The 14505-nt window shown below is 54.9% G+C and overlaps 1 protein-coding gene across 10 annotated transcripts in view; it reads right to left on the minus strand.

Moving 5' to 3' along the window:
- Positions 1 to 4787: 4787 nt before the first annotated feature.
- Hps4 (HPS4 biogenesis of lysosomal organelles complex 3 subunit 2) overlaps positions 4788 to 14505 on the minus strand; it is a 41089-nt gene continuing 31371 nt past the window's right edge. For 9 of the 10 annotated variants that reach the window (XM_060382612.1, XM_060382611.1, XM_021646937.2 and 6 more), the window contains 5 exons: positions 14304 to 14400; positions 13113 to 13926; positions 9618 to 9750; positions 9162 to 9270; positions 4788 to 6152 (listed from right to left, as the gene is read on the minus strand). In XM_060382612.1, the coding sequence (XP_060238595.1) occupies positions 5981 to 6152; positions 9162 to 9270; positions 9618 to 9750; positions 13113 to 13926; positions 14304 to 14400 (1325 nt within the window). In that variant the 3' untranslated portion in view covers positions 4788 to 5980. Of the gene's footprint in view, positions 6153 to 9161; positions 9271 to 9617; positions 9751 to 13086; positions 13927 to 14303; positions 14401 to 14505 lie in introns of those variants that run through there. The other variant, XR_009591533.1, reaches the window with a different exon arrangement.

Consider the following 14505-nt stretch of genomic DNA (forward strand, 5'->3'; position numbering starts at 1 on the left):
AGATGTTCCTCCCCGTCCTCCAGCTGCGCCACCAACTAAGCAGTTTGGGGGGGGGGGGTCATTTCTGCATGTCGCTAGGACCACCGGAGGTGAGGAAGGACAGCAAGCCAATACCTGGTGCAGGAATCCCCACCTCTTCCTCTTTGTGCCTCTCCAGCCAAGACTACATGACTTACTTGATCAGCTCAAGGTCACCAACAGGTCCTTAGACCCTCAGCCCCCCTTTCCTGCCCATCACTGTCTTTGGTGACAGCTGAGGGCTTGGCTGCATACAGCAGAGGCAGATCTTGGGTGGCCCATGCCCACCCCACAGCAGCTGCCTTCTGTGCTGTGGGGTGGAACGCAGACCTACCTGTATCTTAGAACTCGTTGCTGTTGTGGCTTGAATAGTTGGGGCTGAGGGTTGCTGCTCTGGGTAGCAAGGGTGGTAAGGCCTGAGCCATGTTCTCTGGGATGCTGGGCCATCCACCTGGCCCTGGCCTCTACAACAGCCCAGTTTGCAATTCTTGTCAACAGAATCCTGGGTGCTGGTTTTTGTTTGTGTGTTTGTTGTTTGCAGTGCTAATGATGGAACCCATATCTCGCCCATGCGGGCTGGACACCCTACCTCTGAGCCCCTACACAAAACCTGACACTGCACCCTTAGGTTTCAGGTCTGGCAAATCAGCTTGAGGGCTGGACCCCTGACCCAGGCTGGACCAGTCAGTCTCCCGAATTCCTACCCTGTTGGATCAGAGTTGGACACACGATGACTTAAGTTCTAACAGACATGAACCCCTCCCCCGCCCCACCCCCGCAGGAACCACAGGAGACTAGCCAGCCCCACTTGTGGAGTCCCCGTGCTTCCTGAAGCAGCTTTGCTTGAAGCCAACCCTGCCTGTTGATTGTTAGGCCCCATGAGCATAGACACTGCACTGATTCCCAAGACACGTCTGAGCCATGCTTTCTGTCCTATGCCACTGAGAAGGGCCAACCCACTCAGTCTTTTCCGTGGCATGAGTCTCATGCTTGCTTCAGAAGCTTAACCTGACTTTTCAATCAGGCTTTCCAATGGCTAGGAGGGCCTGCACAGGTGCATGCATGTTAATGCACACAGGCTAGGGGCCAGTGCTTTTCTAAGGGTCCCTTCCTGGCTGCAGGCACCGCTGCCAGCAGCCTTCCCCAGCATTTACCTCTCCAGCTGACGGCTGCGAACCAGATATAAATGCAGAGAACAGGACAGAATGAGGCCACGGAGAGCTGCTGACAGATGGCCGTGGACACACTCAAGCGGACTGCAGTGCTGGGTGGCAAGAGGTTCACACTGGACTGGTCACTTCCCGCCACCTTCTCAGGTCACTTCTGGTCATCTCCCTTTTCCCTTTCTCCCCAGCCCCACTTCCCACATGTGAGCCAATCCCAAGTTCATGGTGAGAGTGTTTAGGGGTTTTTGTTTGGTTGGTTGCACTGCTGGGGCTGGAATTCAGAGCTGCATGCATGCTGGGCAGACATTACCGCTGAGTTACGCCCCACTGATAAGATTCTAGGCAGCCACTCTATTACTCAGCCACCTCCTAGTCCCCTACAGTGGATTCTAGGCAGGGGCTCTGCCACTGAGCCATGCCCCAGCCCCTCACTGGGGGATTCTCTGCAGGGGCTCTGCCACTGAGCTATGCCCCTAGGTCCTCACTGGGGGATTCTCTGCAGGGGCTCTGCCACTGAGCCACATCCCAGCCCCTCACTGGGGGATTCTAGGCAGAACTTCTGCCACTGAGCCACACCACCAGAGTGAAAACACATTAAAAAAAATAAGAGATGGTGTTCAGTAGTAGAACCTAGCACGCATGCCTGAAGCCCGAGGTTCCAACCCAGTTGCTAAGCCCTTTGTCGTTTCTCCTCAGCAAAGATGTGTATAGTTTCCCTTGGTTTACACTGTAGTCATCCAGAGGCAGTTTAAAGCTGGAGAAGAGCTACACCACAGGGACCTCAGTGTTCGGATCAGGTGTTCTGCTGGAACTCGTGCACAGCACTGCTCTATAGGTGTAGATTGCACCCAAGTGCCAAACAGCTGACGTCCTGGACCCTCAGAATGCCTTTTCTTGGGTTGCCCAGAGGGCCAGCATCTTCTAAGCTTCTGAGCGGGGTGTGAGGATGAGGATGGAGGGACACAAGGCACAAAAAGAGCCACTCACTGCCCCTGGTTATATGTTCTGTAAAGGGAGCCCAGGCTGAAGCTGGCACCAGCTTGGCTGCTGGGTAGGAGAGTGAATATGGTGCTTCCAGAAGCCTCCACAGGCCTCAGGCCAGAGCCCGAAGTCATTGCCTTAGCATGCTGGGCCTGAGACAGAGGGACTGCCTCTCAGCAATTCTTGGGCAGCCTCTGGGCTCCTGCCAGGGTTCAAAGATGTGCAGGAAGAACAGGTTAGTTCTCTCCTCACAGAGGGGCCTGGTGGCAGGTGCTGCCCTCCTGCTACTCTCCTCTCAGAAGCCAGCAGTTGAGGACTGCGAGCAGGTGTTTGTGCTGGGCAGGAGGGGGATGCAGACCATGAACACCCCTGGGCTGCTGTTGACATGATGGGTCCCTGTCGCCCATCAGGTAGACGAGCTCCCTTGTCCACTGCCAGCTCCATCCACCCGCTGCCCATCCTCTCAGGGCTACAGGCCACAAGCCCTCTCTAGGGACAGCCACAGCCCTCAAGAAGCCCCCTCCACCCCACTGCTCTCCCTGCTTCCCACCCGCTTGGGAGTGGTGACCTTCTAGCCAAGGACAGGCAGATCTTCTCATGCTGGGACTCCTGTGATAGGCTGGTGCCTCAGCGTCCTCACCAGGCCTGCCTCTCCCACCATCCGCATACTTGGGTGTAGACTCCTGCAGCAGCTGTGACAAAGGACTGCAAACTTACAGGCTGGAACATCCAGAATTGCCCTTCACGGCTCTGGAGGGCAGGAGTCCATCCAGGCCCCTTTGCAGGCTAGCAAGCGGGTCCAGTCACTGCTTCCTGGCACGCAGTAACCACTGGCTTCCCCCTCAGCCTGTTCACATAGCCGCTCTCCTGGTGACTCGTCTCCATCAGCTATGTGTCAGAAGCACCTAGGATGGCACTCAGGGCCTGCTTGGACACCATGGGGCACCACAGGACTGTCACTTGGGAGTGGTGTGAATGGGTGTGCGCCAGTCTCTCCCCAGTGGGAATGATGGCCAGTTGAGTCTCTCTTGGAAGCATGCTATGGCTTCTGCTGTGGACAGTGTGTGGAGTCTTTTATTCAGGCGCACGGCGACACTCTGGTTGTTGACTACGCTGCTGTGGATAGAGCTCTCTGGCAGACACTGCTATGGATGGCCTGGTACTCACCCAGTACAATGGGAGCGTGTCAAGCCTCTGCTGTGGGGACATTCCATTTTCAAAGGGAATTTTGAGGTTGTAGGCTTGGGGCTATGCGCCAACTGTCCTGAGAGGCCAGGCACCAAGGTCAATGGAGCAAGAAGCTAGGGCTGGATGTCCCTTCCCAGCAGCCTCCAGGCCAGTCACTAGAGACTGCAGCAGCAGCAGCACCAGGTGTCCCCCTCCCTGGGCTCAGAGGGGCCTCACTGGAACCTCCATGGCAGAGGCAGAGTGCAAGGAGGGCCACCAGGATGGCTCAGTGTAAACCCAACACTGAGTCTGACATCAGAACTGGCTTGGTGGAAACAGAAATGACAAAGGAGGAGGAGCCTGCAGTGTTTCAGGACCTGAATTCTTGAGTCAGCTCTGGGCTGAGATGTGAGGGTTTCTATAGACCTGAGGGAAGCAACTCCAGAGGTTCTTTTTGGCAGAAGTGGCAAACAGTTTACATATAAACCCCACAAAACTGTCAATGGTAAGCAGCCCCCGGCTTCAGGCAGGAGGCCCAATTGGGCTGTAATTGGGCTGGAACGGAGAGGGACCTATGTGCACCTCCCCTGCCACTGCCCATCTGCACCCCAGTGAAGCATCCTGGGACCAGGGAATGCCTCATACCCGAGATCCCAGCCCTCCACTGACGGCAAAGAGCAAGCAGAGCCACAGGCTTCCGCCACATCCTCTCAAGAGGCTGCACAAGCAGGGACCAGCGAGGCGGGGCAGGAGGCAGCTGGGTCTCTGAGGCTCGGTGGGTGGAGGCCACTCTGTGTGGGGGAGAAGGGACTTCCAGTGCACTCCTGGGAAGAACCGATGAATGCTTACCGTCACTTCACCCAGCTTCACCGGAAGTGCTGGCAGAGCCATCTGCACCTTCATGGATCCACTTCCAAGAAGGTTCACAGGCTCTGGCTGAGGCTGAAGTTCCTCCCTAGGGGTCTTACCATCTAGCTACCCGTGTGTCTTCAAGACCCACAACCCCACAAATAACAGGCCAAGAGAGGTGTGCGTGTTACATGCCAGAGCCTCCTGCCAGGCAAGCACCTCTGAGCTAGTTCATTCTCGGTAAGAACCGTGGGTGGCAGGGAGCCCACATAATGGTGCAGGCAGCCCTCAACTCGGTGTCTTCCTGCCTCACCTCAGAGCTGGCACCACAGGTGTGGACTACCAGATGGCTGATCGGGGAGGAGCAAGCTCACAGGACAAGCATGAAGACCCCAGTTCAGATCCCAGCACCTACATTAAGAGCTGTGAGGCCATGCGCACGCCTGGAACCCAGCAGTGAGCAATGAGGGAGCTTAGCTCATTTGGGTGAGAGACCCTGTCTCAAAGGAATAAGGTGGGAAATGATAGGACACACCATGTCCTTCTCTGTCCTCCACACATATGTACTCCACAACGCACACACACACCAGTGATATGTCCATGCTCAAGAGGGAATATGTTCCTGATTTATAGAAAAACTCCTGGGGGTATTTTTTTAAGCCCCTACAGTCAGGGCTTCCCATCGAAGGGTGCTTGGGCCAGGCCTCATCTTGTTACGAGTGGTGTTTGGGAAGGCACTGGTTCTTAGAGTGAGTGCACTTGGTCTGCAGACAGCTCCGTGCCACCCAAGGGCAGGCGGGGTTCAGTGACACTCCCTGAAAGAGCTTCCTGGAAGAATCCTCAAACACGGGCAGTTAGAAGAGCCACAGCAGGAAGATGCGACACCTCTGTGCTCCTGAGTCCCAAGTCCCCACATATCATAGGCTGAGGCCAAGGTTAGGGCCAGGACCGAGTACCGGTTAGCAGGCGGGAGAGTGTGCCGTGCGGAGCACCCCTCGGCAGAACAGGCTGGAAGTTCGTCGTCAGGTCTCTTGAGAACTGCCAAAAAACTTGGAATGAGTTTCATTGTGGAAGAACTGACCAGAGCTGGAGGTCAGTATGCCTGTGCCTGGCTGGAAGCAGGACGCTCCTGGCAGGGAGGCCAGCCTCTGGCCAGCCAGTAGCTAGAGGGGTCTCAGGGAAAGGAAGAGACTTGCTCGCTGCAGCTTATGACCCTGAAGACAGGCACGAGGCTGTGCAGTCCTGGGGAGAGACAGCCAACACAGCAGACGCATGAGTTCTGCACCCGTGGGGGCATATGGGGAGGAAGTCATATGCCATCACCATGCACAGACTCCACAATATAGCACAGAAACCCCCCCACAGCAGGCCTGTGGGATTGGTGCTGCCGGGCACCCGGGACGAGTTCGGTCTGTAGGTCGGCGTATGCACATGCTCTGTGCTCTAACGTAAGCAACTTTATAAACCTTCACTCTGTCGCTAGGCAATTGCTCAGAACTCAGTTTGGTCATTTTATTTTTGAGCCCTGGGGAATCTGTTTCATAAACTGGAACTCAGCACCACAAGGTTGCAAAGCACCATGGGGACCATGAGTAGACTGTCAGCTGAGATTCCCAGAGCTGCATTCTTGAGTTTGTAGCCTGCTCTGTAGCATATTCAAGTCTCAAGTCGCTTACAAAGGCCAGCACCTGAGCCCATTCGGTGCCATTCAGCACCCACTGAGGAGCGAGGTCCTGCTCGGCCCTGAGCACTGGGGACTCTGTGTGGAGGGCTGCAGCCCAGCCCAGGCTGCACTCTGTTCACAGCAGGTTTACCCCGTGCTTCAGCAGCTTCCTCCTGGCCTTGCCTGCGAGGCTGAAGGCGCAATCCTGAGGGTTCGGGAAGCCAGAGCTGCGGGCTGTGGGCGCCAGCTGCTGGAAGTAGGTCTCCTGGGCAGGGCTGCAGCAGGCATACACAGCCGTGGAGGCGTTCCTATGGGGGAGGAAGGAGAACAACAGCTCAGGGTGCCCGTGTGGGCCCTGGCTGGCCACCCCAGCACCCCTAATGCCTGCTGTGGCTCAGACCATTGCTTTGAGCTGCAGGCCTGGGTAACAACTATTTTCCTGTCTTTTCAACTCACTGGGGGCTGGGAGGAGGGATGATGGGCCTGAGGTGGCTGCAGCCAGAATCTAAAGGCCCAGTTACCAATCAAGTGAACCATGGAGGCTGCTGTCAACACAGCAACAGCAGAGCAAAAGCCCTGCTCACATCCCTCCCTTCTCACAGCAGGAATGACTGTCCCACCCACCAGCCACAGAGCCTCAGCCCAGGAGGGAGCTGGTGCTGCTGTATCCTGATGCCTAATGGTGACAGAGGAGTGGGAAGGGACAGACCCACGGGCTGACAGAGGGACTCAGCGTTGCACAGAGGAAGACCTGTGATGGGTAATTGAGAAGGTAGGAGTAGGGTAACCAAGGAAACCACAGCTGCTCATGGAGCAGCGCTGAGCTCACAGCAGCACGGTGCTCATCTGTCCCATGCCCTTGAAGCCACACTGCCCAGACACCGAGACAGCAGGGCACAGGCACACTACCCAAGGGCCAGCATCCTCCACACCAGTGTCATTTGCACTGCAGACTCGATCTCCTCACACCGCTGCGCTATCTCCCTAAAACCTTGTAAGAAATACCCTAAAGGGAAAGTCTGAGAAGAAAAAGGGTTACCTTAATCTATGAATATGCCACCAAGTGCATAAATATTCATAAGAACTCCCTAAAAATCCACACACAGGGCCAGAAGGATGCCTGACACCCTGAAACCCACACGATAGAAAAGGGAACCAAGTTCTGCTCGGTGGCCTCTGACTTTCACACTCACACTGTGGTGCATGTGCAGACTTGCACACACACAAACACATGTGCACACAAACATGTATACATATCACACACAGAGACATGCACACACACTATACAGTCACACGTGTGCACATTACACACAGACATGTGCATACATCACACATAAATGCACACATACACACAATATGCACATCACACACATGCCACACACAAACACACATGTGCATATCACACATACACACACCACACATAAACAGACACCTGTGTGTACATCATGCACACATATCACACACACAACATGTACATCATACACCTGCACTGACACATATATACATATGTGCATATCACACACAGGCACACATATCACACACAGACACATGTGCATACCTCATGCACACATGCATGCATATCACACACACTCAGACATGCACATCACACACCACACACACACACACACACACATATATATATGTGTTCATCACAGACACATGCACACATATCATACACACATGCACATCACACATACACTTAAAAATCCACAGCCAATACCCGTCATGATGCTCCCCCACTTTCAGGACAGCCTGCCTCAGCTTCTCCACTTTGCCAAGTAAACTTCAGCTTAAACTGTGTCTCTCAGCTGAATCCCTCCCTTCCAGGGCACAGGGACCAAGGAGAGACCCCACCTGTTAACGGGAACCCCTAGTCACCTCTAGCCCTGCATTCTTCCTCAAGCCTACCAGCCTCAGTTTCCCTAATTGTAGCATTTAATAGTGGAGTCAGGGCCGCTAAGGCTCCTCCCCTCCACTGTCTCCTGTTGGATGAGGGGCAGCCCCAGGCCTTGGGTACACACGGGACCTTGGCTGGCATAGGGATCATCAGCCCCTCTTGAAGCTCAAGCGTGGGGCCTGATGGGTAAACCCTCCACTTACCCCTGTGTGTCGATGCTGACCCTCCTGCTGGCAAGCAGAGGGTGCCTGACTTTATTCAGAGACCACAGGAGACAGTGTGCTCCTTAGCAAGTGCCACGGAGCTGCGCCCTGTCACTGAAGTGAGAACTCACCGGCACCAGCCTTGGGCTCTACCCCACACTGAACCCTCCCGGCTCTAGGAGGCTGAAGCACAGTGGCCACCATCAGCTGGCGGGGTGGATGTCGGCCTTCGCTTACTGCTGCCTCCTACTCCACAGCCACATACTCAGCACACCTAGATGCAAGTCACACGTCGGCTGCCAGCTAGAGAGGACGAGCTGCCAGCTGCTACCAGCAGCAGGGGACACCAGGGCAGACAGCTGGCTCCAGCATGTCAGGTGACAGGACATGGGAATTTCATCACCAAGGCTCTGTGTGCTCCCGTGAGTTCAGACCCCCAGTTCTAACCCAACTCCTGGGGCCTCTAGGGAAGAGCATGCCCTCAGAGTCATGGAGGCCTGGGCTCAGAGCCTGGCCTTCTGCCCATGAGACTGTGGCCTAGGGAACCACTGTTTCCATGTGTGCTCATGTTTCTCACTGTGAGAGGAATGAAGAGTCACTTGCACAGCCGGTTCTGAGCCTGCAGGTCTCAGAGGGGAGGGGAGGCTCTCCCGGCAGCCCTCCAATGTGCCTGACTTTCCTCTAGCTTCAGGAAGCATGGAGAGGAGGAACAGGCTGGTTTAAATATCCAGTTTCAGGAATAGTCCAGAGACTGTACCAGCCACCTGGAAGATGAGGTAGCATGGCAGTGGAGAGGGAAATGGAACCCATGTCATCTTTATCAGCCACAGAGCATGAAAACCAAGATGGTAGTGCCCTAGAGTGCCACCACAAAAAGACACAGGTGGGCTCTCATGGTGATCGTGCACTGGAGAAATGTCTGGCTCTGAACTTTCTGCAGTGCGTTTGTTCACAGGAAGCGTTTCATTTGTAATTAGAATTAATGGTGCTATCTGGTCCACCCTCAGGAAAGATATAGCCCTATGACAGTTTTGCCACTGTCATAACCTGCATATTTAGAGCAGGGGAGGCTCTGGGAAACCTAACCCAGGCATGTATGGGAGGGTGGCCTCCAAAGGGCCAAAGGGACCAACCACATTCACTACCTAGTGATACGCACAGCCAGACCCAGGAAGCAGGCCTTTGAGGGGCTGCTGGAAGTGGGCTCAGAGACTCACCTGATGGTCATCTCGTACAGCAGGGGCAGCCGGGCAAAGTCAGAGTGCATGAGGCTGACGGCCTGCAGAAAGCGGCGGTCCTGGGGAGCAGCCACCAGAGGTAGGTTGGCTTGAGGAAGGAGATAGAGGTTGTGAGTGGCAGCCCTTCCCAACTCCTTGTGCCCAGTCCTGACGCAGGGGCAATGAGTCCAGGTCCCAGCCTGACTGCTGCCTCTGGGAGAGAGCACTGCCAGCCCCACTGCAAGCCACAGTAGCTCCTGCATGGGAGACCCCTTACCACAGATGCTTAAACTCACGAGTTCCCACTGGGGAATGAACAACAAGAAAAGGAGCAAAGGAGGGTTTGCCAGTGAGCTAAGAGGACTAACTGAGGCCAGAGGGCTGTGTTCTACAGCAGTGCCATGACTGGGGCTAGTTCTCCACCCAGGGGCTGGGGTCCCTGTATCTGTCTCTTACCTGAGAGCACCCTCTGGATGCGGTCGTAATGCATGAAGTTATAGGTGCTGCTTTGGGGGCTAGCCTCATCTCTGGGCAGTGTCTCCTTCAGGTGGACTTCTAGCCCATTCAGCGATGCCAGGCTGCTGTGGTACTGCAGAGAGCCAGGAGGTCACAGGGTAGCACAGTTAAAAAGTGAGCACCTAGACAATGCCTCAGTGGCCACTATGTCTAGCAAAAATAGTCAGTGTCTGCCTGAAACATCAGGCTCCACTCACGTTTCTTTGTTTCTTTGAGATAGGGCTTCCCTATGCGTGGAATTCACTATGAAGACCAGGCTGGCCTCAAGCTTGTGGAAAGCCTCCTCCCTCTGCCTCCTGAGTGCTTGGATTACAGGCGTGTATAATCCCCAGCCCCTCATGCTCATATATATTTTTTTTTCTTTTTTTTTTTTTCTTTTCATGTGTTATGTGTGTAGACATGGAGCTCAGAAGAGGGCATTAGATCCCTTGAGCAGGTGATACAGGCAATTGTGAACCATCCAATGTGGGCGCTAGTACTGAACTCAGGTCCTCTGAACAAGCAGCAAGTGCTCTAACCCCTGAATCTCTCCATCTCTGGGACTTTCTGTCTTAACAATATTGGTGGCCTGTGTTCACAATGCTTCCCACCACAGCCTGGATGAAGTTTATCAGGAGCTCATCTCTCCCACGAATGTGCAGCTTCTAGAAGACTGGGGACTTCTGGGCCTGTGGCCTGTACTCAGGGCTCTGAGAGGGGCGTGAGCTGAGGAAGGCTGCACATGAGCCCACACACTCTGTCTCGGGAGCTCCAGCAGATAAGTAGTGTGTGAATGCCCATGAATGAGCCAATGGATGAACCAGTGAGTGCCAGCCACTTCAACCACTGCAACCACTAGCTTCTCCTGAGAGCATGCAGCTGAGGAGAGCAGGTGCACACAGAGCTGCCTCTGCCCTGACGGTCAGGACACTTACCAACACTGGGTTGGCAGACACAAATGAGCCTAGGTTTGAAAGTTATATGTGTTGGGGGTGGTGCGGGGTAGAGTGGGGTCAACACTGGGATACCCAGGGGAGCTTGCCAAGCAGCCTGGAGGTGGGCACTGGGATGGCCAGGGGAGCTCACCACGCAGCCACACCATACCATCTAGACCTAAGGGCCCAGGTAACAGTGACCCTCTTAAAGTTGCTGATAAGAGACAGGGAAAGCTGGACCAGAGAGTGAGCCAACCAGATCCTGCTCTCTCTGAAGGTAGAAGGCTCTACTTCTAAAACTTTCTGCCTAGCTTGTAGTTAAGATAAAGTTGCTTAACTCTAAGCTACCACAGGACAGGTTATATGGAGGAGCCTCCTCACTGGTGACTAAGTGCTGTCATAGATACAAGGGTCTGCTTAAATACAGGTGACCTGTTTTTGTACAGCTTAGCAACTGAGGACAGTTTTTATCAGTCACAGTATCCAGTGACCTACAAGGAGTCTTCGGGGTGGTCACAGAAGGTCACGGCCACGCCACTCACATGCTGGCTGGTTTTGAACCATACAAGGCTGTAGAGCTTGCAAAGCTGAAAATGTCCAGGTCCCTGAGTGAAAGCCTTACTGACTAGATATGCAGCATGATCTCAAAACGGCCTGAGGAGATGCAGGGATCTGACTTCACTCCACACTACATCTCAAGGCGGGTGACACAGCCCTGTGGGCTGGGGAGCAGTGGGTACAGCCCACAGGATTGGCATGGCTACATCACCAAGCAATCCCTGGTGCCCCCATGCACAGCCTAATGAAGCAGCAACCCACGGGCTCCCTGAAGCTGAAGAACCACGGAAAGATCATAGGTGTAGAGCCCAAAGCAAGCCCAGGGATGTTAAGCTGCCCCCTGGTGGGAGTCTCTGGCGCTTCCCTTTGACAGCACAGCTCCCAGGCTCGCTCTTAGAAGACAGACCTCTGGACAGAGCCTCTTCAGAGGGCTGTGGCACTGTCTAGCCAGCCTGTGGGACCACGCTGCTGAGACTTTGTCTGTCTTCCTTCCAGAAAACAGCAAGAAAGCTGCAGAAGAATCAGGCAAAGCACTTTCTATTTAAGTCTATCCTGCTTAAGACAGAGAGATGGTAACAAACCTCTCCTATAAACCAGACCTGGGTTCTGTCTGGTTCACATTCCCACTCTCAGATCAGCACTGCTCAAGGTGAGTAGTTCTCTACTCTAGAGAGTTCTACTGGCCTTTGTCTTCCACGCCCTGCATCCTGTTCCTGGGCCTAGCCACCAACAACTCTACTGTTGTACTGTCGAGCTGGAGGCTGTGGTCACAATGTGGTTGGCCTTGACAAATGGCTCCACAGCAGAGGCTGCAGAGGCCAGGACACTCTCCTCTCCTCTTTCAACCTTTCAGCAAGGGCAGATTAGCCTGGGACATAGATGAGGAGTGGGTGAGAGTCAGCGGGGACACGCCACTTCATGAGGTCTGCACCCGACCAGGCTCTTTCCTCCCAGGACAAGAGCTGCAGGGCCTGCCTGCCAGGACCTTCCTCAGCTTGCCTGACATAGCGATCCAGCCTGGCAGACTTATGTAGCCCACCCTTCCCCAAGGTAGCCTGGGCTGGGTCTCTTCGGAGGGGCAGTGGCAAAGAGAGGGGCAGTCTATCTCCTTTGCTGCATCCAAACCCCAGGTCTTCAGAGCAACCCTCCTGGGGCCCAGCACAGTGAGATCTGAGGGAAAGACAAGACACAGAGCTGTATGAAGCCGCAACATGACCCTTTTTTGTCCTAAAGCAGAGGTGGGCACAGCTATGCACTGTTACACTGAATGAGCTCAAAGCAAGCCTCTGGGCCACGGGCAGGGTCTGTGGAAGCCTGTCCTCAGCTCTAACGTGACTGGCTCCTCAGTGCAGGACTGCCTCAGAATGATGTGGATCTAAGAAAAAAACAAGTCCAGCCTTAGAACACCATTTGCCCTGCAGCAACTGTTCTTCCTGCCAAGGACAGCAAGGCTGTTACCATAGCAACTCTATCACTAGTGTGGGCCCAGACCCTAGAGCTCAGTTCACTGCTTCAGAAGGGATGGCTTTTCAAAAAGAGCCCTCCACAACCAGTTGGATTTCAGATATACTCTGGGAAGGAGCACCCAAGTTACTATGTGAGGCTGGGTCTAGGGAGGAAATGCAGGGTTCCTGGGGACCCCTTCCCCAGGCCGTGATGTGCTGGTAACAGTGCCCATGCTGCCTCGGCTTGGAGCTGGGCCAGAAGCAGGGCACCTTGGCCTTGGTGCATGACCTCAGAATGGGAAGCTGAACACTGCTGCAGGCCACTGAAAAGGAAGCAAGGTACCAACGGGAGAGCTGTGTGCAAGCCACTACTGCCCAGCTCTTCCCTTCTCCAGCACCTGTACACCAGTGCTGTGATGCCTATGTGGCTCACTCTTACACACCCTACAAAACCTCACAGAGGTGGGGACCACTCAGCCTCAGTACACAAACCTGAGGTCCTTCCCAGGACCACTCACCACCTCCTCGATGGCTGCAGCGTTTCTGAGAAGAGGCTCCTCCGTTAGCAGGGACAGCACCAGCCCGTTCACACTGTGAGTGTAGAGGTTCATGGGCATGAGGCCTTCGTGGAGTCCAGCTGTGGATGGCCTGAAGCCACTGCTGCCTGCAGAGGGCCAGGGGCCCTGACAGTCAGCAGAGTGGGGACTGCATGCTAGGGCTGAGTTGGCTTCATCCGCATATTTCTCCATACTGGGCTCTGTGCCCACAGGATCTTGGAGAGGAAGTGCCACAGGCCTGCTGCTGGGGAGAGGGTCTGCGCCAGGAACTTGGGCTTCACCATTGGTGATGGGAGGGTCTGTGAGCCATTCTGGCCCTCTGCTCTCAGGAGGCCTCTCAAGAGGGGAAAGGTCCAGGCACCTGCAAATGGCTGTGACTTCAGGAAGTGTGGGGTCGTGGGGGCTGGGGAGGACTGCTTCCTGATCACCTGGGGCAGGCACAGCTGGGATGGCTTCCTGAGCCTCAGAAATGTGGATTTCAGGCAAGTCCAGTTCCTCTTGGGAGAAACCCAGCTCCTTTTGCAGCCTGCTGCTGAGGCCAGTGCCCCAGCCACAGGCAGTGGGGCCCAGTCCTGTGGTCCCAGAATGTTCCTGCTCATGTCCAGGCAAGTGTTCATCTGCCCCACTGCCGTTCAGCCATGCTTCATCATGGGGGGTGGGCTCCAGGACGGCAGCTGATGTCCCAGCCATAGATGGCTCATACTTTGTGGCATCTTCTGCTAGGGTAGAGGTGCTCTGATCCCAGGCAGGGTACTGAGATGAACTTCCCTGGAGTCTGGCAAACAAAACACATCAGCAGAGTGTAGAACACTACGGCTCTGATCCTCTGATGTCACAGGCATCAGTGACAAACAGACATCAGCACCCACTGGGCTCAAGATGCCACCGTGGTCAAACCACAGAGGTAAAGAAAGACAAAGACTGGTCCTTAGGGCGTGTCTCAGTTTGGTCAGGATCACCGACCAGAGGTGGCCAAGGCCACACAGTAAGCCACCACAGCTAATGGGTCCCCTGGCTCCACACTGGGTATCACACGGAGTTTGTTGCATGGCCCCATGCCACGACACCTCTGATCAACACCCTCACAAGCTGGTGGAGGAGACAAGCGAGAAGCACACAGGCTGGAAGAAGCCCCTGGGAACACCAGCCTACCTAGTTTCACTCTCTACTGTGAACTCCTGGAGGCTGGCCACTTCCTCCTCACTCAGGAAAACAGGGGTGATCTGCACATTAGGGGGCAATGCTGCTCCTGCAAAGAAAAACAAAATGGCAGGGCTCTGAGGTCAGCCCTTGGTACTCACCTGCCTCACTTAAACCACACTGGGTCAGGTAGCAGCCCTGGGATTGCCCCCTC

The sequence above is a fragment of the Meriones unguiculatus genome, chromosome 4, assembly GCF_030254825.1.
Source record: "Meriones unguiculatus strain TT.TT164.6M chromosome 4, Bangor_MerUng_6.1, whole genome shotgun sequence".
NCBI lineage: Eukaryota > Metazoa > Chordata > Mammalia > Rodentia > Muridae > Meriones > Meriones unguiculatus.